We start from the raw sequence: 27,539 nt of genomic DNA, 5'->3' as shown, positions 1-27,539 counted from the left end.
CCCTACAACTCCCAGCCAGCTCTGCTGGCTGGGGGATGCTGGGAGCTGTAGGACCTTTTTCTGTCTTAAACACACATAGGATTGCACTCTAATTCCCTTTCCTTGGAAACTGCACAGTCCTGTAGACTTCTACTGAGACTGTAGAACACCCAAGTCAAAATACACCTTCCCTTCTCCCACCAACCTAAACTTTAGTTTTAAAAAGTTGCAAGACCGTACACAATGTAATCTAGGCAGGGTGCCTACACACCAATGGGTTGGATCATTTTTCTCTTCAACAGTTTGGTAGGTTCCCTAAACTCTTCTAAACTCCTCAGAGTTAAAAAAGAAAAAAACAACTGGTCCAGGCATCCAGTGCTGGACCTGCTATGCAGGAGACTGACACACATAACACACTCTCTTGGGGGCACCATCTGCTATAGCACTGTTGAAGCAAAGCAGCTGTGGTCCTTGATAATATATCAGTAAGAGTTGCTTGTAAGCTGCTCCAGGCTTTTTAAAGGAAGAGCAGGCTATTCATATAATAAAACAAAACTGTGTCAAAGCACTTCACAGATTCTCTGTTGTAATCCTTAACAACAGCCCTGTAACATCAGTCATTACCCATGATTCCCATATTGCAAACAGGAAGCAGAGAGAGGGTGGTGTGCTTAAGGTCATCTAGTAAATTTATGGCAGAGGAATGAATCAAACCAGGACTTCCCCGATTCATAGCTCAGTCTCTCACACACCTAGGCTACACCAGCTCTCAACAGATGGATTCAACAAAACCCCGCTTTGGAGAGGTTTATCTGCTTTTTTTCCTTGGTGGTATTATAGATAAATCTCAAATTGTAACAATTTCTCTAAAAACACTAATCCAACTTTTTTTTAAGAATAAAATTTTACAAGCACAACCAAAATACATACTGTTACTTTCATCTCCATATTTATAAATGCATGCTGGATTTGCAGGAGTTAGGACTGAGAAAGTAGCAGGAACAATATCAACTATTCGCTGATGGTAGGAAAGCCTGGAAAAAATAAACATTTTTAGAAGGTGGACAAATGATACTCCTATGATACCATACTATGGGCATAACCAAATCAAGCATTAATAACCTCCATTACCCAACTCTGGGTAAGTGCAGGTTATAAACCTAAGCACAGCAAAATTGAAGCCTGTGCTTCACACTCAGCAATAACTCATTAAATGAACTAGGGTTGCGTGTATGCCAGAATTTCACAGAAAGAGTGCAGAATGCGGTACTAGGAAAAAGATACAGCTTCCTGAGAACTTCAGTGCTGCTTTTTTAAAAAGCAAGCTTGTAGCCCTTCTAGTTGGAAAAATATGGTGGAAGAGGTGTGGATAGTAGCCCCTGCTAAAATCTTAGGAGTCAGAGGTGGCTGACTATGATTTCCAGTTAAGGGGGTGGAGTTTCAGTGCCCTATATGGCTCCTTGCCCCTCCCCAAGACGAGAAGAATAAATTATGCAAAATACAATACATTAGAGAAGACGTGAGCAAAATATGAGAGACAGGCACATTTCCATGATTTACACAGGCAACAGGAGTCAGCTTTCTTTGCCTCACAATTTGTATTGCCTGGGTGCAGCGCTTTATTAGCAGACAGTACACAAAGCCTTGGTACACACACTTACACAAGTAGTGGAAGGCTATTAATCCATCTCAAGTTCATGGTGTCCTCTGAAAAGCATAATTGTCCTGCCTTAAGAGTTGCTAATTTCTTTAGCCAGGCTGCAAATCAGTTTTCAAAACTCTTATTGCAGTCATAGAGTCCTTAGACACCATTCATAAATTAAAGCTAATAACTAAAAATAACACCCTAAATAGGGGAGGCATATTCTCAATAAGCACTGGTAATGAAATGGGAAGGGAAAGATAGCACTGGTAATGAAATGGGAAGGGAAAGGAGTACAATTACTCCTTTATAAACAAATCCTTAATATATTTACATGGAACTCAGTTCCACAGATTTGAGTAGAATTTACTTCCAAGTGTCTACTTAGGATCAGTTTTTCATTTGATCATCCGTTTTCAGGTTTTATTCTTTAGCCAGTAGGCATTACAAAACCTAAAGATTTTTTAAAAACAGAATAATCTAAAAATCTAAAGTCAGACAGTAAAAACTTAACAGAATTATTTTCATTAACTGAGTTTTTTCTAAATGAATACTCCTCCCCACGCTCTTAACAATGACCTTCCTAGTACTGGGACACATACCATCTTGACTGTACCTAATGACAAAGAACAGTCAAAGATTTTACTTTTTACTCAAATGTATCACCTCCTCTATACAGATAAACACCCTATTCCTTGACATACTTAGGAAGATTAAGAGAATACTACTGATTCAAGGTGTGAATTGAGATTTTATATAAGATGTCCCTTTACAGTTCTTACGCACTTTATCCAAGCTGGAATGAAGTGGCTACATCTTTCTTGAATGTTACCTGCCACCTCTTGCAATGCTGATATTTCTCACTCACCTCATGCATTTTTCCAATACTTCTCTTACAAATTTAGGTCTGGGCTTGTCAAGGTCCTCAGAAAGACAGTCTGACCTATTGTTGAATAGCAAAAATTATGTTACTCAGAAACATATATGTAGGTTTTTCCCCCAATATCACTGAGTAGGCACCCTTAATCTCTGCTGCAATGTTTCTCTTGCACTCTGCAATCAGTGCTACTAGGATAGCAGATTAATACAGAATCATAGAATCACAGAATAGTAGGGTTGGAAGGGGCCTACAAGGCCATCGAGTCCAACCCCCTGCTCAATGCAGGAATCCAAGTCAGAGCATCTCTGACAGATGGCTGTCCAGCCTTGTCTTGAAGACCTCCAGCGTGAGAGAGCCCTCCACCTCCCTAGGTAATTGGTACAGGACTAGGGTTTAAAATTTGTGAGATTATAATCCACATAATCGGCTTTAAAAAGGACATTTTTAACCAGAGATATGTGTGGGCTGGTTTTTCACAGAAGCAAGCAAAAATATCACTTACGTAACTAGACTTATTTGCAGGATTTAACACCACTGGGGTATGTACTTCAGAAGGAGTGAAGAATTATGTTGTTAGGAAGAGACTATAACTAGACGCATTTTAATAATTAGCTAGAAGTGAATGTTTACACACACATATATATATGGAATCAATTAAAGAAGTACAAGAAAAAATAAACGTACCAATCTTCCCAGCTCCAACGGAATTGAAAATTACTTAGATGGTGGGAAAACCAATTAATGAACCTTCATGAAAAAAAAAATCAAGTTTCAGTAACTCCAAGGTATCAGAACCATAGTAATTTACAATAGCACTATTCATACTACATCCTAGGCCAGGGATGGACAGCATGCCATGCTGAAATTTTTTTAAAAAAATGTTTACCAAAAAATTGTGTCCAGAGCACTATGGAGCACCAAAAAGGTCAAATCTAGCTTGCTTGCTCCAGATGCCATTCTTTTAGCCAAAAAATCTCTTTTACATTCTTTTTTCAGGTCGCTCAGCAGACTGCGGCCCACAGACCTTCCAAACATGCCCACCCCTATTCTAGCCATTACAAGTAACACTAAAATCTATTTGTTGAAATAGATTCATGGTAATATTGGCTGGGAAGTTTAAGGGTATACAGAACTCTTAATAAATAAAGGAACAGTGCAGAATGATCAAACATGTCGAATGACTGGATCTTTTGAAGAGGTATCTAGTACTGATCAGGTATCTAACCCCACATTCCAATTGATATAAAGCTTCTACTTTTAAATCAGATTATCTAGTTCTAATTACCTTTCAAGCTAGTACTAATAGCTAACTATATATTTTAGATAAGGAAGCTTCAGACAATAGCTTTAGAAATATTGTGTAATAAACCCAAAGTGCACATTTTTAGCTACTTCTGCTCCTACTCCAAACCAAACCATACTTGGTTTTCAGTGCTGCTTCTACTCATTACTAATTAAGTAAGAGCTGCTCTTTGATAGTCGTTGTGGCCTTAAAAAACAAGAATAGTCTGTAAAAGCAGGTTGCACAACTGTACACAAGTTCAGTCATTCAGTTCAAATTAGGTGAAGAAGTCAATTTCACGAACTACTCAGAAATCTAGATGCGGGTATAGTTACTTACCTGTCTATACATGTAGTATTCATTGTATCCAAGCGCATGTACAGCATTTCTGTGGCTTGTGCAAGCTGTAAGTTTCTATTTAAGGTTTAAAAGGGATTAAATCTTCAACATTTTAACTTCCCTTTTTCTCTTGAGAAAGAACATATGCCAGAGCCTAAAGTGAATCTGACTCAAATCTTGTATCTTGGGTTGAGGCAAAGAGGCAAGGCAATTATTTTATTCAGGTGGCCTTTGCTGTGTACAATTAAACTTCCAAGTTGTGTTCCTATTTTTGCTGGATGAATAAAGCCCTATACATGCACTCAAAGAAGTACTTCCCTTAATATCTGAGCAGGGCTATGCAGAGCAGCCCCTCCCCCTGAGGCCCATGTATACCGTGCAAACGTCGGGTGGGGGGGGGCTTCACAGTTGTACACACAGAGGCCTCTACATGAGCTGGAACCCTACCTGCATGTGCAGTTGTACATCTGAATGTCAGGGGAGGTGCTACTCAATGCAGTTCTGCTCCCGTATTGAGGTAAATACTTCCCCAAATGCTCGAAGGTGGCTTAGGATTGGTTACGAATTCAAATGTGTAGTCACAACTTCCACCTCAGAAATGACTAGGAATATCTTCATTTGCAATCAACTGTCTTCTAATACAGCTGAAAACAGTAAATGCATTAACATTTTTTCCTACAGAAATGCACTAACTGGTACAAGAGTCTTTAAAAAAAAGGATACAACTTGGGGTAAAGAGCCGGGCTGAAGTTTACAAAGTTCAATAAGAAGTGTTGTGTACATGACTTCAGTGTGTGGCGGAATAGGAAGCTGGAACAGCTCAGCAAAGATAACCTGGGGAAAAGATATGACAGGGATATGCTAAAATACCCATCTTATCTGCACACTACTTATATCAGCAGGTATTGTTACCATAAGCCTGACAACTCAGAGTGCAATGGTGATTACTATAATTGTAAGTAAGATCCCTACTGGCCACTCCCCTTTGTGAACTCCCCTCACATAATATACAAACTTGCATATCTCTGGAAATATGACACACAGAGTTAAATAGCCATAGAATGTCCATCAGTGTTAAGCATTTTTGTTATATGAGGCTGTAGCTGATACACAGCTATAATGTGGCGAGATCACCAGATTTCAATGTACCACTAAACCCGTACAGACAATCATTTTACTACACATCTTCTTGCACATCTGTACACAATGTGTGGCAAAATGCAGGATAACAGAGGAAACTAATCTCACAAGAGTGTTGGTGAGGTATATGGACTCACTCTGTCTTCAGGAAACACATATATAAAACATACATACATACATATGGGGTACACAGACAGAAGCTTAGTATCACTTTTCTGATCCTATCCCAAGAGCTCAGGATGAGGCACAATGTCATGTCTTAGGACAACATAGCATCAGGGAAGTCACTATTACTGGATAGAGAATTTACATATATTGGAGTTTATAATACAGGAAGTAAAGGCATTTTTGTAAGGAGAAAAGGTAAATATGATAAATAAAATATCTACCTCAACGATGTGGTAATTCAGAGGGATCTTGTTATTCCCTGGGTAGCTTAGTAACTGGGCAGCACTAGAGAAAAAGATAGACTCAGTCACTCAGGTATATATCTCAGAATGCAAATACATAAAAAGGTCAGCTAGGAAGCAAGCAGGAACTTTGCCACAGAACACAATTCTAGTTATGTGCAGTGAAACCTGCACTTTCAAAAGAAATCTTTTCTCCCTGCTTGGGTGGAAGGGGGCTGCCCCCTCCCTGCCTAGCCAGGGAATGCATAGGAGGAGCCTGCCAGAGGCTCCGTAGGAGAGGGGGTGCCCACCCCTGCTTTGGACAGACTGGAATCAGAAGCAGAGATGCCATAGGTCTGGGTGCCATTAAGAAGCACAGAAGGAGCTCCCAGAAACAGAGAAACAAGTAAAAGGCCAGTATTATTTTTTTGTGTTGTCAAAACACCATTTGTTAAAAAGCATTTCCCACTGCAGGCAAAGCAGACCAACAGCAGTTGTCTAGGATGCTAACAGTTCGTCTCTGCAGCTACCCATGTCTTACATTTTACTGCTACTTGCTATTTAAGTCTGCTCACTCCATTTTTCAGTTATGAGTTCTTTAACTGTACCCTTGTATTTCAAAGCAGTCCACAAAAGTCACAGTTATGAGTGCAGATCTTTCCACAGCCTTAGCTGGACTTTTCTGGAATGCTGGGATGGTTATTGCTCAAAAGGATGCCTCCACCCACGCAAAAGGCTTTTGCCCCATCAGGGGACTCTGCCCAGATGCTGGGAGGAGGCCTCCCTACTCTGTTTTCATCCACCTTCTTGCCAGCTGGACTTTCTACTTCAGTAGATATTTTATCCTGAAATTTTGTTGCTGTTATGAAGTTCCCGTCTTTTTAAAATTTGTTTTAAGGCATCCACTTTTTTTTGTAGATGGTTTCTCTCTCCTAGATATGCAAGGTATCTTTATCAATGCAGAATTTTATAAGATCTTGCAATTGCAAGAGTTCACAGGCTGTGGCAAAAGGCCACCTCATGTAAGTGGGTTGTGTGGAGAAACTTGAGCACTACTGAGAAATCTAGTTTTATAACTATCTTGAATCTTTGATAAATACTTAACAGGGTGCAATCTGAAGCAGCTAGAAGCACACGCAGCTGAAAAGTTCCTGTGATGTTTTCATTGCAACAGATGGCTGAAGAGACAGGCCACTTTTTAAAACTGATCAGTGGCTTGTCTCTAGCTACTGCAAGTATTCTTACCCCATGTGCACATAACGCTCTTTAGATCATGGACAAACTACTTAGGAAATAATAAGACCATGCAAGTAGAAAACAGAGACCTTTTGATCTCCTAATGTAAGCTCTGTATGGCAAAGACTTCTTACCATGTCTTTCTCTCCTTCCAGTGTGATTTGATGATGCAGTGAAGATTTTCTTCTATCACAAATCTCTCAGCAGAATGGCTGCCAGGCATAACAGGTCCCTAATGAAGGAATTAAGGGACAAAAGACAACAGTGGTACAGCTTAAAAGTACATTTTAATAAATGAAACTAAATGGCAAAGTTTGGTCACATGACTGACATTACATACAATAGAAATTATTCTTCATGTGGGTTAACATTTCCAACAAACATTTGCAACATGGTGGAAAATATTTGCCCCACAGTGAGTTTTACTGCTGTTAAAAACAGGCCAGGATCCAAACAAGTGTGAAACTAGTTCGATGAGCACAAGGAGACTTTAGGGGTACTTTTTCCTTTGAGAAGCAGCCTCCTACATCATATGAAAACTGTTATTGAAACAAAAAGGACAGGAATCTCAAAAAGCAGTTCATATGCATGGGTGGAGGGAAGATGCAAAGAAAAAAGTCACTGAACTATCGTAAGCCTAAGCAGCTCTTTGGATTTCAGCCAGTTTAGACCAAGTAAGACCCACAGGTCATGGCGGAGAGTTCTGACAAAATGTGGTCCACTGGAGAAGGAAATGGCAACACACTCCAGTATTCTTGCCAAGAAAACCCCATGGAACATATCACAAGGCTAAAAGAGATGACGCCGGAAGATGAGCCCCTCAGGTCGGAAGGTGTCCAATATACTACTAGGGAAGAGCAAAGGGTATTTCCAAGTAGCGCCAGAAAGAGTGAAGCGGCTGGGCCAAAGCCGAAAGGACACTCAGCTGTGGATGTGTCTGGTGGTGAAAAGAAAATCCGATGCTGTAAAGAACAATATTGTTGAGGAACCTGGAATGTAAGATCAATGAATCAAGGTAAGCTGGAGGTGGTCAAACATGAGATGGCAAGATTGAACATCGACATCTTGGGAATCAGCGAACTAAAATGGACAGGCATGGGCGAATTTAATTCAGGTGACCATCATATCTACTACTGTGGGCAAGAATCCCTTAGAAGAAATGGAGTAGCACTCATAGTCAACAAAAGGGTGGGAAAAGCAATACTGGGGTACAATCTCAAAAACGATAGAATGATCTCAGTATGAATCCAAGGCAAACCATTCAACATCACAGTAATTCAAGTCTATGCCCCAACCACTGATGCCGAAGAAGCTGAGGTTGATCGGTTCTATGAGGACCTACAACACCTTCTAGAACTAACACCAAACAAAGACGTCCTCTTCATCATAGGGGATTGGAATGCTAAAGTAGGAATCAAGAAATCACCAGGATAACAGGCAAGCGTGGCCTTTGTGTACAAAATGAAGCAGGACAAAAGCTAATAGTTTTCTCAAGAGAACATGCTGATCATAGCAAACACTCTTTTCCAACAGCACAAGAGACGACTCTACACATGGACATCACCAGATGGTCAATATCGAAATCAGATTGATTATGTCCTTTGCAGCCAAAGATGGAGAAGCTCTATACAGTCAGTAAAAACAAGACCTGGAGCTGACTGTGGCTCAGATCATGAGCTTCTTGTTGCAAAATTTCGGCTTAAATTGAAGAACGTAGGGAAAACCACTAAACCATTCAGGTATGACCTAAATCATATCCCTGAGGAATATACAGTGGAGGTGAGGAATAGATTTCAGGGATTAGACCTGATAGACAGAGTGCCTGAGGAACTATGGACGGAGGTCCGTAACATTGTTCAGGAGGCAGCAACTCAAACCATCCCAAAGAAAAAGAAATACAAGAAAGCAAAGTGGCTGTCTGATGAGGCTTTACAAGTAGCTCACGAAAGAAGGGAAGCGAAAAGCAAGGGAGAAAGGGGAAGATATATCCAACTGAATGCAGAGTTCCAGAGAATAGCAAGGAGAGACAAGAAGGCCTTCTTAAATGAATAGTGCAAAGAAGGAAAACAACAGAATGGGAAAGACTAGAGATCTCTTCAAGAAAATCGGAGATCTCAATGGAACGTTTTGTGCAAAGACGGGCATGATAAAGGACAAAGAAGGCAGGGACCTAACGGAAGCAGATGAGATTAAGAAGAGGTGGAAAGAATACACAGAAGAACTATACAGGAAAGATCTGAATGTCCCTGATAGCCATGATAGTGTGGTCATTGAACTTGAGCCAGACATCCTCGAGAGTGAAGTCAAGTGGGCCTTAGGAAGCATTAGAAACAACAAAGCTAGCGGAGATGACAGTATTCCAGCTGAGCTATTTAAAATCCTAAAAGATGATGCTATTAAAGTGCTGCACTCAATACGCCAACAAATTTGGAACACTCAACAGTGGCCACAAGACTGGAAAAGGTCAGTTTACATTCCAATTCCAAAGAAGGGCAACGCCAAAGAGTGTTCAAACTACCGCACAATTGCGCTCATTTCACATGCCAGCAAGGTGATGCTCAAAACCCTACAAGCTAGGCTTCAGCAGTATGCGAACCGAGAACTACCGGAAGTACAAGCTGGGTTTCGAAGAGGCAGAGGAACTAGAGATCAAATCGCCAACATTCGCTGGATCATGGAGAAAGCAAGAGAATTCCAGAAAAACGTCTATTCTGCTTCATTGACTACGCTAAAGCCTTTGATTGTGTGGATCACAACAAACTGTGGCAAATTCTGAAAGAGATGGGAGTACCAGACCACCTTACCTGTCTCCTGAGAAACCTGTACAAGGGTCAAGAAGCAACGGTAAGAACCAGACATGGAACAACCGAGTGGTTCAAAATTGGGAAAGGAGTACGACAAGGCTGCATATTGTCACCCTGCTTAATTAACTTATATGCAGAGTACGTCATGAGAAACGCCGGGTTGGATGAATCACAGGTCGGAATTAAGATTGCCGGGAGAATTATCAACAACCTCTGATATGCAGATGATACCACCCTAATGGCAGAAAGCGAAGAGGATCTAAAGAGCCTCTTGTTGAGGGTGAAAGAGGAGAGTGCAAAAGCTGGTTTGAAACTCAACATTAAAAAAACTAAGATCATGGCATCTGGCTCCATCACTTCCTGTATAGAAGGGGAAGAAATGGAAGCTGTGACAGATTTTATTTTCTTGGGCTCCAAGATCACCACAGACGGTGACTGTAGCCATGAAATTAAAAGACGCTTGCTCCTTGGGAGGAAAGCTATGGCAAACCTAGATAGCATAGTAAGAACCAGAGACATCACCTTGCCAACAAAGGTCCGTCTAATCAAAGCTATGGTTTTCCCAGTAGTAATGTATGGCTGTGAGAGCTGGACTATAAGGAAGGCTGAGCGCCGAAGAATTGATGCTTTCGAACTGTGGTGCTGGAGAAGACTTACGAGTCCCCTGGACTGCAAGGAGGTCAAATCAGCCCATCCTAAAGGAAATCAATCCTGAGTGCTCATTGGAAGGACAGATACTGAAGCTGAAGCTCCAATATTTTGGCCACTTAATGTGAAGAGAAAACTCTCTGGAAAAGACCCTGATGCTGGGAAAGACTGAAGGCCAAAGGAGAAGGGGACGGCAGAGGATGAGATGGCTAGATAGCATCACCGATAAAATGAATATGAACTTGAGCATGCTCCGGGAGAGAGCGCAGGACAGGAAGGCCTGGCGTGCCATGGTCCATGGGGTCACGAAGAGTCGGACACGACTGAACGACTGAACAACAACAACAAGACCCACAAAACTCAGGTTACAGACAAGAGAGAAGTCAATATTTGGAATCCACCAAATACTGATATTTTCCCCTGATTTAAACTGAAAGCACACTTCACTCTTACACATCAGTTACCTCAGGATCATCGGTGTAGTCAAACATTCTGAAGATAACTCTTGGCATTGGGTAACTTGAATCTTCAGTGTGAGGCGGTGGAGTAAAAGGAGGCAGGTTGTGCTGCAGTGCTTCACAGAGCACATTGTCAAATGCAAGGTATGGCCTTGGGATGTGCCTTTCTTGCCAGCGATCCTTTTTCAGCTTCTGAACCTGAGCCCAAAGGCAATCTAAGTACTGAAAAATAAAGTACCCAAGAGTCATTTCCAATTTTTTCATGCTGAAGACCCCACCCTGCAACTAAACAGGTATGTTCCATTGGAAGTCACACATCCACTCCATTATCTCACTGGGAAGTGAACCTCCCCTACCCCCAAAACACTGTGCCAGTAAGTACTTCAGCCCTCAGCTAGAATCTAAAGAGCCACACATTTGTGGCTTGGGTTTCTCAAACGCAGCTGCCAATGCTACATGGCCAGTCATGTCTGAAACAAAGACAACTTTCAAAAGCAGACTGTGAAGTGGCACAGTGGTCTACAGCTGAAAGAAGCCACTAAAAAGCCACTTGTCATGCCCAGACCCTCAGACGTGGTAGTGCAGAGCTTTGGATCCTGCCCGTTGTTAACAGCTTAGTGACCAAATGGACATCTGAAATTTTATTTATTTATTTATTTATTTCATTTCTATACCGCCCAATAGCCGAAGCTCTCTGGGCGGTTCACAAAAACTAAAACCAAACAACACACAATAAAACAATTTAAAATATATAGAACATTAAAACCACAATATAACAATACAACCACAATAAAACCTAGCAGCAGTACAGGAGTTTAAAATACAGATTTAAAACAGCAAAGATAAAAATTTAGAAAGCTAAAATGCCTGGGAAAATAAAAAGGTCTTCACCTGGCGCCGAAAGGAGTACAATGTAGGTGCCAGGCGAACCTCACTAGGGAGCTCATTCCAGAGCCGGGGTGCCACAACAGAAAAAGCCCTCCTCCTAGTAGCCACCCGCCTCACTTCCTTTGGCAGGGGCTCACGGAGAAGGGCTGATGATGATGATCTTAAGGTCCGGGCAGGCACATATGGGAGGAGGCGATCCTTCAGGTAACCTGGCCCCAAGCCGTTAAGGGCTTTGAATGTTAACACCAGCACTTTGAATCGGGCCCGGAAATGGACTGGCAGCCAGTGCAGCTGGAAAAGTACTGGCGTAATATGAGCTCGCAGGCCAGTCCCTGTTAACAATCTTGCTGCCCTATTTCGGACCAGCTGAAGTTTCCGGACCGTTTTCAAAGGCAGCCCCACATATAACGCATTGCAGTAATCCAGACGAGAAGTTATCAGAGCATGGATAACTGTAGCTAGGCTATCTCTGTCCAGATAAGGGCGTAGTTGGTATACCAGCCTAAGCTGATAAAAAGTGCTCCGTGCCACTGAGTTCACCTGTGCCTCAAGTGACAGTTCTGGATCCAAGAGCACCCCCAAACTACGAACCTGATCCTTTAGGGGGAGTGCAACCCCCTCCAGAACAGGTTGAATATCACCTAGCCGGGCAGACGAACCACCCACTAACAGTACCTCCGTCTTGTCTGGATTGAGTTTCAGTTTATTAGCCCTCATCCAGTCCATTACCGTGCCCAGGCACTGGTTCAGAACAGCCACTGCCTCACCTGGTTTTGATGAGAAAGAGAGGTAGAGCTGGGTGTCATCCGCATATTGATGGCACCTCAGCCCACACCTCCGGATAACCTCCCCCAGCGGTTTCATGTAGATGTTAAACAGCATGGGGGATAGAATAGAGCCCTGTGGAACCCCATGGCACTATTGCCATGGCACAGAGCAATAATCCCCCAGCACCACCTTCTGGAATCGGCCATCCAAGTAGGAGCGGAACCACTGTAGTGCAGTGCCTCCAACTCCCAACCCAGACAACCTATCCAGAAGGATACCATGGTCGACGGTATCGAAACCATCACTTGGAAGCCGCTGTACTATTTAAATAGATCAATGAGTTAAATATGCTTTGAAACAATTTCGGGGGGAAGGGGAAGAAACAAAGAATGTGAGAAATATTATCTTGGTTACTGAATCCGCTCAGAGAACATTGGTTATTGAGTAGATTAGAAATGTACTAAATAAATAAATACTGAAATTTAGTGAACTTATCTTATCTTTACATTCAGAAAGAGGAGAGCAACTGGCAAGATCTTTCTCATTGGAAGAAGAGTGGCAACTCCATGGGGTGAGAATTAATAATTTCTTCAATATTTCCCATAGCAGCTCTAACAAATATTAGGCGTTAGTACAAAATGGTCCTGATGTATGTGGTGACATGGATTCAGAAACCCAAACTTTATTTACCTCTTCTTGTGGATGTGGTTTATCAGCAGACCAAACTTGCAACATGGGCACATGAATCTTCTGACGCCGTCTGACATAAGAGAACACAAACATTCTAAGTACTACTGATATTTGACCAGCACTTCAGCTCTGAAATACCATTAGGGGAAATATCAAAGTTATTCAAACAAGCAAGTAATTCTTAAAATGGTGGGGTGTCTCCCTAAAAAAAGATGTGGCTTGCTCCTAGAGTAGGCATGCACCTTCTGTGACCTAATTCCCAACTCAAGCGTTTTGCATGGATTTATGGAGCTATCTGCATGTGTTCAGTGTTGCCACACAGGAGACATTTCTCTTTTTAGAAAAGCATGGTGTCAAAGGTTGAGACTCCCAGAACACAGACTATTTTTTTATTAAATGTCAATCATGAAGTCTCCAGCCCAACTCAAAACCAAATATAATAAAGTTCTAGGGCACACTCCAGTAGGATATTCTTCTGCACAAGCCCTATTGAAATGAATAGGACCTGTGCATTGAAAAAAGTACATTGATAGTACTTTTATGTAGCTCCCATTTCAATGGGACTTGCACAGGAGAAATTGCTAGATTGTGACTCTAGTTTTCCACCCTATAACGGAAACATTTTGGTTTGCAAAACAGCCCGCACTAGCCCATAGTCTTAACACCAGTTCCTTGCAAACCATAGTTTGCAAATCAGAAGTCAGTCTTGGGGATGCACCTCTCCGTTCGCCTTAACCAGAGTTGTTTATTACATGTGCACTTAACAGCAATCAGGATCCCTCACAATGAACTTCAAACTATGGGTTGGTTCTAGGAAAAGGGAGCTCCTCTGGAATCAACCTCATGGTTTCACTCTGGTTTATGAAGGATCCTGGTTAGTATTAGCCAGTGCTGGTGCAGAAGCATCACAACACCACAGTTAAGGCAAACAAGAGAATAGAGGGGATTCAAGCCACAGAAGGAGGGGAGGAAGGAGCATGTGCCTCCAAGGCCACCTCCTGAGTTGTGAAATCAAATGCTTCTGCTACTAACAATAAACAATGGTAACTCAGCTCACAGAGGAGTCTATTTTATCTCTGTGTTTGACAATTAAGAACAATAACTTCTACAACTTTAGATTACCAGAAAAGAGTTTTTCCTAGTCAACTAACACCTAATGAAGCAAAGTTGACTTTCACTTGTTCTCTTACTTCAGATAGTTTTCAACACTGGACAAGATGCGGTCCATTTCAGCATCCTTCTTCTCATATAGCTCCTTCCCCACCCAAGGTAAGGATGACAGAAATGCATACACATACCAGTCACACCGCACCTGTGGCAAACAAAATGATAATGTGCAGCTGCATAAAAGTAAGCAAGAGAAAGTGTTTCAGATTTCTTACTACAAAACAATATTGGAAAAGTCAGATCAAATAGTTTGAATCCAATGTGAAAACCTACATACGATATTAAGATGTCTAACAGTACTTTGATACAACAGTTCAGCTTTAATTTGCAGAAGGGACGAAGATCTTGCAGAGGCTGCAGCCGCACAAAAGGGGAGGAGGTGATATTTGCCAATGCCCCCTTCCCTCTGCAGTACCCTATGCCACTTTCCACACTATTCAAGGGTTCCCCAATCCTCTGGGGTGCAGCTTTTCGGGGGCAGAGGGGAAGGATGAATTGATGGAAACTGCCTTCCCCCCCCCCCTCCAACAGGACTGCCCCATGAACAGTGCTCTGCTCATGGGAACTCTAGATCCATGCCAATGTAGAGAAAATCAGTCAGGGAAGAGAAAGGCATAGCTCGCAAGCAGTGCACGTGTTTTGCCTCCAAGAAGTTGGAAGTTCAATCCCTGACATTTCCAGGTAGGTATGGGAAAGATTCCTGTCTGAAACCCCAGAGAGCTGCTGCCAATCAGTGTAGAGTCCATAAATCAGGGATAGGGAACCTTTCTTGTTTCAGAGGCTAGACTACCTCAAGTGTTTCCTTTAAGTGCTGGGAGCCTCAGGTGCCTCCTTCATCTGTGGGATCAATCAGGGCAGATTCAGATGGCACTTGGAGGAGCCAATCATCAAATCACTAGCCAAACCCCTTCCTTTCATGCACTGCCCACCACCCTGCTCAGGACTGCATGCAAAGGAGGTGCCTGACTCAGCCAGCACTTGGAGTAGCTGCTCCTCCAAGCACTTGCAAAGTAGGGCTCCTCCTTTAAGCGCCACCCCAATCGGGGCAGAGCTCAGCAGGTCTCAGACAGTACTCAGAACAGCCACTCCTCCAAGCAGCAGCAGAGTTGTCTACTTCCTTCTTGCACTGCTTGCCATCCTGAATGGAGAGGCGTACAAAGGGAAGGCACTCAGCTGGCGCTTGAAGGAACTCCAAACACCATCTCAGTCCCTTTCTCTGTGCAGAGAGAGCCACAGAGAAATGTAAAACTTTGTGGGGATGACATCGGGGTTGAGGCAGGGCCTGGGAGAGGGCAGGGTTGGCATGCTCCTCTGTGAGCCAGTTTGGGAATCTCCGCATGTCAATTCAGTCTGCGGGTTCGAGGTTCCCCACCGCTGCTGCAGACAACACCAAACTAGATGAACCAACAGTCTGACCTGTTTTAAGTTAGTTTCCTATGTTCCTAAATCAAACTGTCTCAGCTGTCACTTGCACATCTAGCAAGATACTTTTGGTAATCTATTAAGTAAAGAAGTTTGATGTTTAATTAAAGGTTTGTTACCCTTGACAAAAAACTGATAAAAACCTCATTCCCACTTCTGCATAAAGCAGACTACCAGATGTATTTTTGTAAGGTTCTCAGTAACAGGTCTTTCATAATGTCTAGCTTATTATCAAATTAGTTATTTCTCCAACTTAGCACTGTCTAGAAGTCCTGGTTCCACTTTTCCCTAGAAGACTTTGATTTCTGCCATTAATTGCTTTCCTTCCTGCCACAAGAAGAAAAACCACCGGTGGGAAGGATTCTATGAAGGGCCATGCAGTTTTAAGACTGCAGGCCTATTGTATAGGGTCATTCTTCTTAAAAGATTTAGTATGTACGAAATGACCATTGCTATTAATTCCTGCTTTGTCAAGTTCGGTATGTCCATCATAGTCAGAATAAACTCAACTATAACTTTTCCTGAGCTTTCACAGAATTTCTCAAGAGATTTTGCAACTCAACTTAGTCACATACCACAGTGCTGCATGGATGCCAGCAAGTTTGGGCAAATCTATCCTAGTCTAGAGATCAGCAACTAGTGGTGCCTTAGCCAAATCCAGCACCTGGTGCCATTTGTCTCTTAACTGCCATCTCCAGAGGTAAAGAAGGATACTGATGAGCAGCTTCTCTGGCAATGGTACCAGCAGAGTATTTTGGATACGGGGCATGGGTCCTTGGCCCACCAGAAATATTCCGTGTGTCCTAGCCTTCTAAAACTTAGAATCTAAATAATAGGATTGTCCGAGTGCTTGACATGCAGTCCCAAGGTTCTATGTTCTTCTTGAATTCTGATGAAACATTTATGATTATGCTGCGTACTCCCTCTTGGGGGGAATAGGTATCTCAATAGCAAGCTATTGCTGAAGGAAAAAAATCTCTTTGCTTACCTGAGGTACATCTTCCTCCTGAGTCACAGCAACAAAATTCTCAAACATGGCTACCATTGAAGGTGCAGCTATTACATGACAATTCACAAGATCAGACAGGAAACGGACCTGGGAGAAAGAGGAAAAAATCCAGGGTTTAAGGAAAAACTATCGTGCCGACTTGATTTCTACTTGGGCTGGGATTGGGAGCTTGTTTGGGAACTTGTTTGGGGCCATTTGCTTTTCATGTCCTCCCTTCTGCACAGCATGGATAAACAGCAGCAAGATCTCTCACAAGATCAGTGACCTACCGAGTTCAAATAATCACAGGCTCTCCCAGGTTCAGTACCTCCTATCCCTGGTGATGGAGCAAGAGAGGAAGCACACAAGCCCAAGGCCTAATCTTACCAGAGCTGCAAGCCCAGAATCCAATCCACAACTGAAAAGGTAAATTTATATGGTATAAAGACAGCAGCATTGCTGTAAGATAGAGAACAGGCACTACTCTCCATGCAAATCATTAAAGAGACATAGTGAATGAAAATATATCTGCTGGAGACTTGATTTGCCATCAGAATACTTAGGATGTGACCTTACACCAGCACTAAATCACAAAACATAGCATACCACTGATGTTATAGGGTGCTACAGTAAAATTACAGGAAACAGGCCAGTACAAAAAGTTTGGATGGCAGCATAAAAGGATCGTATGAAATTTAGTTTTCCACAATACACCTTGCAAGATGAAATGTGAGGCCTTCAAACTCACTGGAAAGCAAAGCAAACTAAGTAAGGATTATAAGATGTGAAAGCAACTTACTAAATACACAGCTTCATTATACATGTTGACTTTCAAGCATTCTTTGAGCTGACGTATCATGGCTTCTACAAACTCTCCACCAAAATTGTAGTTTCTGGCATTCAGCAAGCCAACTAGAGTTGTGTAAACGGTCAGCTTTTCTGGTAACAAACGTGCACTATTTTTTTCAGTAAGGAAAGAGAAAGTAGTATCAGATGTTAACTCAAATCACAACCACTGTGTTACCACCCTTATACATGGCAAATTCAAGCCATGGGATGGGATGCACATGTATTTGAACTCAAGCAACTGTATCATAGTACAAAAAGTAAAGTTAGGATCAGCTCTGTCTGTATCCAACTGTTATTTCTGAAACTCCCATTAGAAAATTAGAATAAACTCTATATAAATATGCAACATCCTCCACTGTAAGAGAGTGGGTGTGTGAGTCCATTAGTTTAGCTCTAGAATAAGGTAGCAGTTCAGCTTCTTGCAAAGCATGGCACTGGTTGAAAAGAAATACAAGCCATAACTGAGGCAAAGTTGTGATCCTTTCTAGCGCTCTCAGGAATATCTCCCAGTACCCTGGAATTGTGAATCATGTCTCAGTTCACTGATGCAGTAAATAGGCCAACTATGCACTGAAGAATATGAAGAATGATTAGCAATAACACTCCAGAAAGCATCCACACTAAATGCAATTGTGTGGCCCAAGAGAAATGCCAGGAGGAGGTGAAGAGGGAAAGAGCACTGTAAATAATGGTGAAAAAAGGGGGAGATGAGCTCTGGTGCTCACGAAAAAAATATTTATTACGCTCGACACGTTTCAGAAGGTTTCCTTCCTTTGTCAGGAGCTACTGGAAGCTGTTTGTTTCCTTACTCTGGAGTGAACAAGCGTCCTTGCTTCTGAGTGCTTGTACATGCTGTAGATCACATCTACTGCTCTCAGTGGTGAAAACAACTGAGAGCAGCAGATGAGTAAGGTTTCAGTAAGAAAACAAACAGCTCCTGACAAAGGAAGGAAACCTTCCCAGACACATCGAGAATAAAAAATTTTTTTCGTATTTTCGTGAATGCTGGAGCTCGTCTCCCCCTTTTTTCACCAAGAGAAGTGCAATCACGCTGCTGATCCACATACCCCACATCCCTAGGAAACTATCAAAGAAGATTAGGGAAGAGCGTGCATGGTGAAATTTTAATAAAAACTCAGGCCCTCTTTCCCCATTTCTGACTGCTATTCTTAAGTGCGTTTACCCAGAAATACTTGTCAATGATGCCAGCATAACTTATTTCCAAGTAAACTTGTTGAATGAAGTATTCATGCTACACAATTTGCTAAATTTCTTTCCCAATTTCAGTGTCTTAGAAAGAAAATCCCTTAAATAGAAAGAACACACACACATAACATGTAGCCTTTCGAAAAACTTATGAAAGCTTAGTGTAGGTTACACATTATCACCTGGATCCATACATCTTTTGCATACATACACTGTACAAAGGATTCTAAGTATCTTGCTTTTGTAGTTTGGTAGATCTGCTTCCAGGACCCCAGCCAGGCCTTCCAAGTTACTCTCCAAAGAAGAAGTACTCTGAGGGGGTAAAACATTAGAAATTCATGATCTTGTTATGAGATACTATCAAGGTGTATCTTGATAGTCCCTTGAATACGGTTGATTATTAGTGGATGAGAAGAAAATTGGATTAGAGACAGAAGGGTGCATTCAGATGGAGGGCTCCTAGTGCTACCAATTAAAAGACACTGCACGGCTATTCCGCTTTTCCTCCTTAAAAGATTTTCTGTGGTAAGAAAAAGACAGAAGCAACAGTGGGAAAACATGGGAGTGCTAGAAATGGAAGATGATATCATCCGGACCTGCAAAAGTCCATGAATGAGACAGGACAATTGCATAATAAAAACCTCATCTGTAAGCACCCTCAATCAGTTTGGAATCTGGTTTTAAAAGACATGTTTCAAATTTCACAATTTCTAGTAACTGGAGTAAGTGAACAATAAAATGCAGGCAGCCTTACTGAAAGAACACAGCAAGTTCCACATTTAGCCCCAACATCTAGAAGACAGCTTGTCTGCATTTCCCTCTTATGTTCAGTGCAGAATGAAACATGGTTAAGTGATCAGAGGGCTGATGAGATTAAGAGCGGGCCACAAGATTAGGTACTCCGTCCCCATTCTTGCACAAATTCCAACCCCACCAGCACTTAACCATATCTAAATACCACACAGCAGCAATATTGATTATGATTAATGCTAACTGGGGTTTCCTCTAAATTGGGATTTGAAATCAAGGTGTGAAGCTAGTTAGCAAATACTGGTGAAGAGGATACCCTGGTTACCAATAATCATGGTTAATGTTGATGCTAATGGGAAACTTAATTTTGGTTAAGATCTACAGGGAGAAAAGGGTGGTGGTAGAATTCTTGGGCAAGGGAAAAGCCCATTCACTTAACCATAGTATTTGCACTTGCCCTTACTCAACCTAATGGCTAGGCACATTAGGAGTAGAACATTTTCAAAGCCAAAAAATGGTGACAATTCTCTAAATTAAGGGAACAGTAAGGCAATTAATATGACATAACACAGATGAGTACCATGCACCTTGAAATTTAGTGGAATTAATGACGTAATATTCACTTAATGGTAACACTATCAATCAATGTTATATATCTCTAAAGCCACTCAAGTTCCTGTGTGTAGCAAAAGTCTTACATATATTAGTGGATAAAAATGTAGCTTTGTAACTGTAATTTCAATTACACACTTCTAAAAAGGACTTTGTAGTTCTGTTTTATTTTATTTATTTAGGGAATGTGTACATGACCCTTCCTCAAAAGGGATCTCAGGACAGGTTACAAAAATGTTTCAGTGTACACACAAAATACAATTAGCATAAAAACGGACACACTCATTAAAACAGCAGTGGGATTATAGTTGCTATTCCAATACTGTTTGTCTCTTTGGTTTTTTCATAATAGAGACACACACATTTACCATTAGTTTATCCAACAACTAGATACTATTTTCATTTTCATCAGTTTAAAAGTTTGTGGCGCAATGATCCTCATGGCATTCTTCTTTCCACTGTCTAGAGGCTGTTTTATCTCTAATTTTCTTCTCTGTTCAAGCACAACTTCCAGCTGCTAATAAGACATCTTTAATTCCCCAAAGACATTACAAGGAGAATCAGCCAATTGTTCTTAAAATGTGAAGACAGTATTAACAAAACTAGTGGGGTATTTTCTTACTTGCCAAAACCTTACATGCCCATTTTGGCACACCAGGCTCAGCAATCCATCATTACTCCACACAACCCAAGAACAAACCCTGGCTTCAGATTTTGTCTTATTAGTAGAGCAACAAGCCTGGTTTGGATGCAATGCTAAACAAATCACAGTCAGAGGAGTCAAACGGGAGCAACTGGGCAGCATGGACTAGCATGCTTATTCATTCCTGATAAGCCACAATTCTGAAGAATTCTAGCTTATTGTTACATGCAAACCAGCTCTATATCACACATTAACCAGAAGTCTGAGTAGAAGCTGCTAGTTCCTCATACCTTTTCTCCCACTCTGCATATTAAGGATTCCAGCCGCTCTTCAATTTCAGATGGCTCCGATGTTCTCCTTCTCTTGTGCGGCTGCCCTCCTATTTCAATGAAACAAAGTAGAAATAACTCATCCCACACTATTTTCTGTGCTCCGGGACAAAAGCCCCGACAAGGATTCGGATGTTGTTTAAGACACAGTGGCAAACCAGTTCTAAAGTGTTGTACTTGTATATTTGCACATCATTTCAGCAACTCATCCAAGCATATCATCTTTTATGATATCACACTGAAAGAGTCCTACGATTTTGTTAGAAGGGCTGATATTTTAGATTGTAAGCCAGAAGGCAAGGACTGTCTTGCTTTTGATTGATCTGTAAACTCCACTACAGGGCAAAACTGCTTTATATAAATCAAAGAGACAAAGTAAGCCAACTATTAATCTTGTTGGGAGAACCCACTGGCAGAAGGTGGGCAGGAGTCTTTTACTGATTCCCCTCCTCCTGCAGTGCCCTCCCCATTGTTCCAGAGGATCTCTCAACCCTCTGGAATAGATTTTTTTTGGGGGGGGGGGTGTTGCATTGGGACGAGGGAATTGGCAAAAGGTCACACACACACACCCCTTTCCACTGGTAGGAGTGTCCTGTGAGCAGAACCCAACTCACAGGATGCTCCTGATGGTATTAAGGATTCAAGCCATTATTAATAAAGCACCTGAAGTTTTCTAGGCACTGTACAAGTATTAAAAACACCCTCTGCCCCCTTACAATCTAACAGACACAATCCAAAAGAAAAAGGGATGGTGACAGAATAAAACAAGCAAATTTAGGCATAAATTCTTCAGCCATTTACATAAATGATTATCATGTGAAGGAATTCTGAGAGAAGCCAAATGGCAGTCCCAGCCAAGCTGATGGAGTGAACTATGCTGAAAGTGAAAGACAAAAACTACTGGGCTGACTTTGAAGAGCTCACTGCATGTGAAAGTACTCGGAAAAAGAGAGTAATAAACCCATCATTACCAAAGTTCAAGCAGCTAAACAAGGCATGCAAAATTAAAATTGATGTAGCCAATCACTGTGCACTGCCAATCAGAAATGGAATTGTTAGCTGTCAAAAACACTGTTAAACTACTCAAAACTGCATAGAGATCTTATGATATCAAGCAGTATATAAATAATTTAGATAAAAGTTATAATAAACTCATAGCAGTATTCAAAAGGACTATGATCTGCTATGAAAACCCAGGCATGGAACATAGGTTCTCCCCAGACCTAGTGACCTAACACTGCAAGTGGCATTAACCTAATGCACTGATATAAAATTAACAGTAACAAAATGTCTCTTTAATATCAAAGGGGAGCTGACAGGTTAGAGAAATATAGTATCTTTACATCAACCATTGCTTACAAATTCTGAATCTACAAAAAGGAAATACTTGCCACCACAAGAATTGCCCTATATTTGAAAAAGTCCTCTAGAGCAGCATAGCCCAAATTACCCTCTAGAAATCACTTCCTCATAGTTATATATACAAGAATTCTATGGTGATCAAAGGATTCTGGGGAACTTTCTAGGGTAAAGCCCTAACTTGTGCTGGGCACTGGGTAAAGCCTGTGGTAGGGTAAGCCTACCACCGCCTCCAAGCAAACTGAGTGGGCCCAACACTGCCAGCAGCTCTGCACTACAGGGGAAGATCAGCAATGGACAATCTGTCTGTTGGACAGCTTGTCTGACCTAATTAATCTTCTTGTCAAATAAACTGTGAACAGCTGCGTCCATGATACAGTTTGAAAACCACGCTTCCAGATTCTAGGATTTCAGACATAATACATGGGGCCCTAAGAGAACAACTTTCACTTGCTACACATAAACCACACAGGATGGGATGCTGAAACTACCACATCAATGTAAGGTGACAACCTTCAGCATTTCACTTGTGTCTCAAACTGTTCTGAGACCTGTACTACCTCTATGCCAAGAACAGCAAAGCTGTTATAATGCCACAGGAACTGGTCAGAGTGGAATTGTAGGCTGCTTATTACATTTGTAGCCCTCTAGGAGCTCCCTCAAGGAGCACTGATTTTATCCCTGCTAAACTGGTTGACAGAGAAAGCTTTACAGCAGTTCAATAACTTCAACAGAACTCTTACCTTAAACTGTCCTTTGCACAGAACAAGCAACCATAGACAACTGGTATAGAGGTCTTCTCTTTTACTTGGTACTGGTCAAATCAGACCTAGAACCTGCAACCAGGAATGAATCTCCCTGCTTTAAGGAACTTGGATTCCTGCATTGAGCAGGGGGTTGGACTCGATGGCCTTGTAGGCCCCTTCCAACCCTACTATTCTATGATTCTAAGGAAGAGGACTTGGGGGTATCAAATAAGCATATTACCTGGTTTGTTTGGTACTTGCCCAGTGGCTAAACCATGCTTTAGAATTGAGGATGAGTTGCAGTAAGCCTTGGTTAAGCCCCCCACCCCCGATGACTGTGAGGAAGAGATGAGAAGCTTCAACCATAGTTTAGTGTTACATCTGAACTCTAAACTGCTTAGCCTTAAATATGGTTAGGAAAAAAGCCAGCTTCATAAACTATTGTTTGAAGTTGGTTCATTTCCACTAACCATAATTAAGATTAACCACTTCATCAAACCGCTTTGAACAGCATGACAAGCTGTTAATCTAAAATGGAAGTGAGTACTCCTGAACTCCTTGCGGTTGCACCTGAGAAGGGTGGGGAGTGCATGAACCTGAAGCTTGCCTAGGCTCTTTTTCATAATGCTAAACTATCGTTTAGTGTTATGACTGAACCAGCCCACTGTCTATTGGGAAATCCAATATAAGTCCTTCTTAGAGTAGACCCACTGAAATGAATGGGACTTATATTAACTATTACTAACATGTCACATTCATTTCAATGGGTCTACTCCAAGCAGGACATATGTTGGATTTTACCCATTGTGTACTAGCAGCTCCTTTCCTCATTTTGTGTAGAGAGAATTATATATAGCAGTTTGTAGTGAACATAGTTGTTCATGTTGTATACTGTACAGCATGCACCTACTGTTGATATATTTATAAGACAACCAAGTAGCACAGCATCCAACTATAGCAACATAAATACACAAGGGTGCATTTCTAGTCTTCTCAGACTGTGGAGAAGTTGCAAGAAAATAGATTTGCCTTGTAACTCTGCATAGTTTTTAAAAGTCTGCAAAATTAAGGTACTTGGCACCTATACGTGAGATATTGAAATACACAGCACTGTATCCAATAGTATCTGCCAACAGAAAAGCATCTGTCAGTAGAACAGATCCCCCCAGTGCAGCTCCCCACCACAATCTACTCCAGAGGGCTAGGTGACTGTCAGAGCAGATTTCGGGGAGGATGCAGTGTGGAACACTATAGCAGGGAGGGAACATTTGTGCAACATAGGATGTCACCCAAGCATATTTGTGGTTTACCTGAGACATATACTGGGGGGCACAGAGAAGTGCTTTGCATGCAGAACATTCCAGGTTCAATCATCGCACGGGCATGTCTAATTAGAAGTATACAGATCTGCCAATTTGAGGTTCACACTTCATGCGCCAGGGTCCACGAAAGCTTATGCCAGAAGAATACATGTGCTCGTCTTTAAAGTGCCACAAGACCCTTGGTTGTTTTTGCTGGAACAAACTCATACAGCTACTCCACCCTAGCTGCAGGGAGGCAGAACCATCCTCAGACACAGCCGAGCTGCTGCCAATCAGAACAGACAATACTGGGCTCGGTGGCCCACTGGTTTGACTCGGTCTACGGCAGATGCCTATACGTGCTCGCATCGTACAGTAAGACGCGCGTTGCCGCTATCACTCATGCATCCCTTGCATTCACCACTGGGTACGAGAAGGGGGGGGGGCAGTTCTTCTCCGCGTGGGCCACGACCGACGGTTATGGGGTAGAGGGAGGCGTAGGTGGTGGTGGCGGCGGCGGCGGCGGCCCGCCTCCCCCTTCCCCGCCGCCGCCCCTTCCCCGTCTCCCGCTCACCATCGTTCTCGTCGCTGTGCCGCCTGCGCGACATGGCTGGGCTCCCGCTCCGCGGATGGCCTCCGAGGCACTGCCGGGGCGCAGGGAGGGCCGACGGGAGAGCGGCGCGCGGAAAGGGCCTGTCAAGGCGCGCGCCGGCCGGAGCCGAAGGGGCTCCCGCGCGCCCACCCCGTGAGGGAAGCAACCGACACTCGCGCTCACGCCGCAGGCCTCCGACGCTGCAGCCGCCCACTGAGGAGCCTGGCCAGCCACGCACGCGCCCGCCCGCCCGCGCGCCCCCTCCGTCCCTCCCTTCCGGTCCGCTTGCCGCTTTTTCCGGCGGCCACCCACTGTAGCTGAAACCTGATCTCTATGGAAGAGAGGGGACGCAAGCAGAAGCTCTTCCGGGACAAAATGAGAGTAAGGGAGAGTCTACAAATTGATAACCTTCTTGGGCGCGAACAAACCCGCTCTCTGTCCCTGTCCTCGGGAAGTGGCGCTGGCTACGGGGCTGCCGTCCGGTATCCCGAAGGCCAAGGAGGGGCTTCCCTAAGAGGCGCTCCTTCGGAATCCTTTTGCTTCTTTTCCCTCCTCAAGTCGCTCTGAGATGTTTCCTTGTTTTACAGAGGGGAAATTGGAGTGGAAAGATGTAAAGGGGAGAAGAACAGATGCAGTGGGGTTTCCCACCACTATCAATCGGTTCCTGTGTGAGATGATGATTAAAACAGTATAATTAACCATGTGGTTTGTTTATATTATAATATATTCTATAGCTATTGTAATACTGTAATTTGCACAGAAATACATAATGAGTTGAGTTTGTTTTAGAAAAACGCGGGCCGCGCTGAAATAGAAAAATCCTGTGAACGGCACTGGCCATGATTCCGACAAAGTGAAGTACTTTTAGGGCTGTAATCCTGTGCACACTTATTTGGGAGTAAGCCCTATTTAACGCAGTGGGACTTGTTTCTGAGTAAAAATGCTTTGGATCAGTCTGCATGTCCCACTAAGATCAGAAGAGTTGCACGAAATCTTAAAACATGCTTATTAAGAAGTAAGCTCACTGGATTCAGTTGGATTTACTGCCTAGTAAGTGTGTTTACAGTTGTTACTGTAAACACGTACTTAAGCCTTGTTTATTGAAATCAATGGGACTAATGAGCTCTATGAGTTTAACAATGCATTCCTATGCATATATACTCAGAAGTCCGTTGAATTCATATTTTTGTTGCTTTTGTCTTTCAGTAATATTTGTGTTTGTTTAAACAAGCCATATTTTCATTTTCTTGTCAGACACATTGTACTTCACCTGAAGATTACAATGTGCAGACTGCTGTTAATTTTTATTGTTGTTATGGAGTATTTGGGGATGGGCAGAATTCAAGCTTGAAGGATCTACATTTTTATTTGAACCCAAAAAATTTGGAGTCAAGACCAAAATAGGGGGAAGGGAGATCATACACTTAGAATTAAGGAACCAGGGTATTTTTTTGTGTTCAGTTCCAGAAATGAGATCAGTTATTTTAGGGTGCTTCCAGATCTAGCTTTTATTGTGCAATCCCTTGATTTATCCACAGAATTTTACTGGGGTGAGGGGTGGGGAGGCTTCAGACAATGTTGCCTTTTATCTATAACCCTCCCATGTTTTCCCACCACTTCTGCCTTTTTTCTTTCTGCAAAAAGTCTTAAGGAGGAAAAGATGGAACAGCTGCACAATGTCTTTTCGTTAATACTGCTAGGAACTATCCACCTGGAAACGCCCTTGCACAAAAATCCACTCTAGCTTGACAAAAGGCATTTTCACACTCTTGCAGACATGTTACAACCCCTAAGGATTTACTGACAAAATATATGTTGCCTATTAGTGATGGTCCCACAATCAGCTTAAACATTTCTTAACATCTTTGTTTGGAGCAGATAGGTGTGCTTTCTCTGAAATGCCTAAACTGGTTAATTTCTTGAAAGCGTTATCCATTTTCTCCTATACATCAGTCCCATTGTATTGACATTTAATAGAAAGTAGGCCACCTGAGTTGGATTCTGTAAACCTAGTATGGATTGCAGAATCAGGATATACCATACCCTTGATGCAGTGAAACCAGACTCTTAGGGCACAATCCTATGCATGTTTAGACAGAAAAAAGGCCTACAACCCTCAGCATTCCTCAGCCAGCCATGCTGGGAGTTGTAGGACTTTTTCTGTCTAACCATGCATAGGATTGTGCCTTTAATTCAGCAATTATCTTCAGGCTCAATCCTGGACATAGTCTAAGGCTGGAATTGTATACACACTTACATGGGAGTAAGTCCCCTTGAACTTAATAGGTCTTACATCTGAGTAGACATGTACACTATTGCGCTGTACTGCAACAAAAATTGATATTGTGCATTCATTGGTCCCATTTTGTGCTGGTTGAAATAAATTATTCCAATAGCTTTGCTTTTTTGGAGCTGTGGAGTGATAGAGGCTA

At 42.3% G+C, this 27,539-nt stretch overlaps 1 protein-coding gene across 3 annotated transcripts in view; it reads right to left on the bottom strand.

The window, feature by feature from the left end:
* The window catches only part of NCBP1 (nuclear cap binding protein subunit 1), a 38,020-nt gene extending 12,630 nt beyond the window's left edge, over window positions 1–25,390 (bottom strand). The window contains exons 1-15 of one of the 3 annotated variants that reach the window (XM_084834970.1): window positions 24,525–25,390; window positions 21,071–21,159; window positions 18,987–19,087; window positions 17,520–17,676; window positions 16,721–16,828; window positions 14,334–14,455; window positions 13,144–13,213; window positions 10,804–11,019; window positions 7,022–7,119; window positions 5,652–5,715; window positions 4,846–4,956; window positions 4,123–4,187; window positions 3,186–3,248; window positions 2,490–2,564; window positions 910–1,013 (exon numbers count right to left, since the gene is read on the bottom strand). In XM_084834970.1, the coding sequence (XP_084691096.1) occupies window positions 910–1,013; window positions 2,490–2,564; window positions 3,186–3,248; window positions 4,123–4,187; window positions 4,846–4,956; window positions 5,652–5,715; window positions 7,022–7,119; window positions 10,804–11,019; window positions 13,144–13,213; window positions 14,334–14,455; window positions 16,721–16,828; window positions 17,520–17,676; window positions 18,987–19,087; window positions 21,071–21,159; window positions 24,525–24,588 (1,507 nt within the window). In that variant the 5' untranslated portion in view covers window positions 24,589–25,390. Of the gene's footprint in view, window positions 1–909; window positions 1,014–2,489; window positions 2,565–3,185; window positions 3,249–4,122; window positions 4,188–4,845; window positions 4,957–5,651; window positions 5,716–7,021; window positions 7,120–10,803; window positions 11,020–13,143; window positions 13,214–14,333; window positions 14,456–16,720; window positions 16,829–17,519; window positions 17,677–18,957; window positions 19,088–21,070; window positions 21,160–24,524 lie in introns of all 3 variants that reach the window. The other 2 variants (XM_084834972.1, XM_084834971.1) reach the window with 2 other exon arrangements.
* Window positions 25,391–27,539: the final 2,149 nt, after the last annotated feature.

This window comes from Heloderma suspectum, chromosome 2, assembly GCF_057233095.1.
Source record: "Heloderma suspectum isolate Gila_16-S chromosome 2, 16-S_ref, whole genome shotgun sequence".
Lineage (NCBI taxonomy): Eukaryota > Metazoa > Chordata > Lepidosauria > Squamata > Helodermatidae > Heloderma > Heloderma suspectum.
Note: the sequence above shows the minus strand (reverse complement) of the source record. Positions and strands in the feature narration are given on the sequence as shown.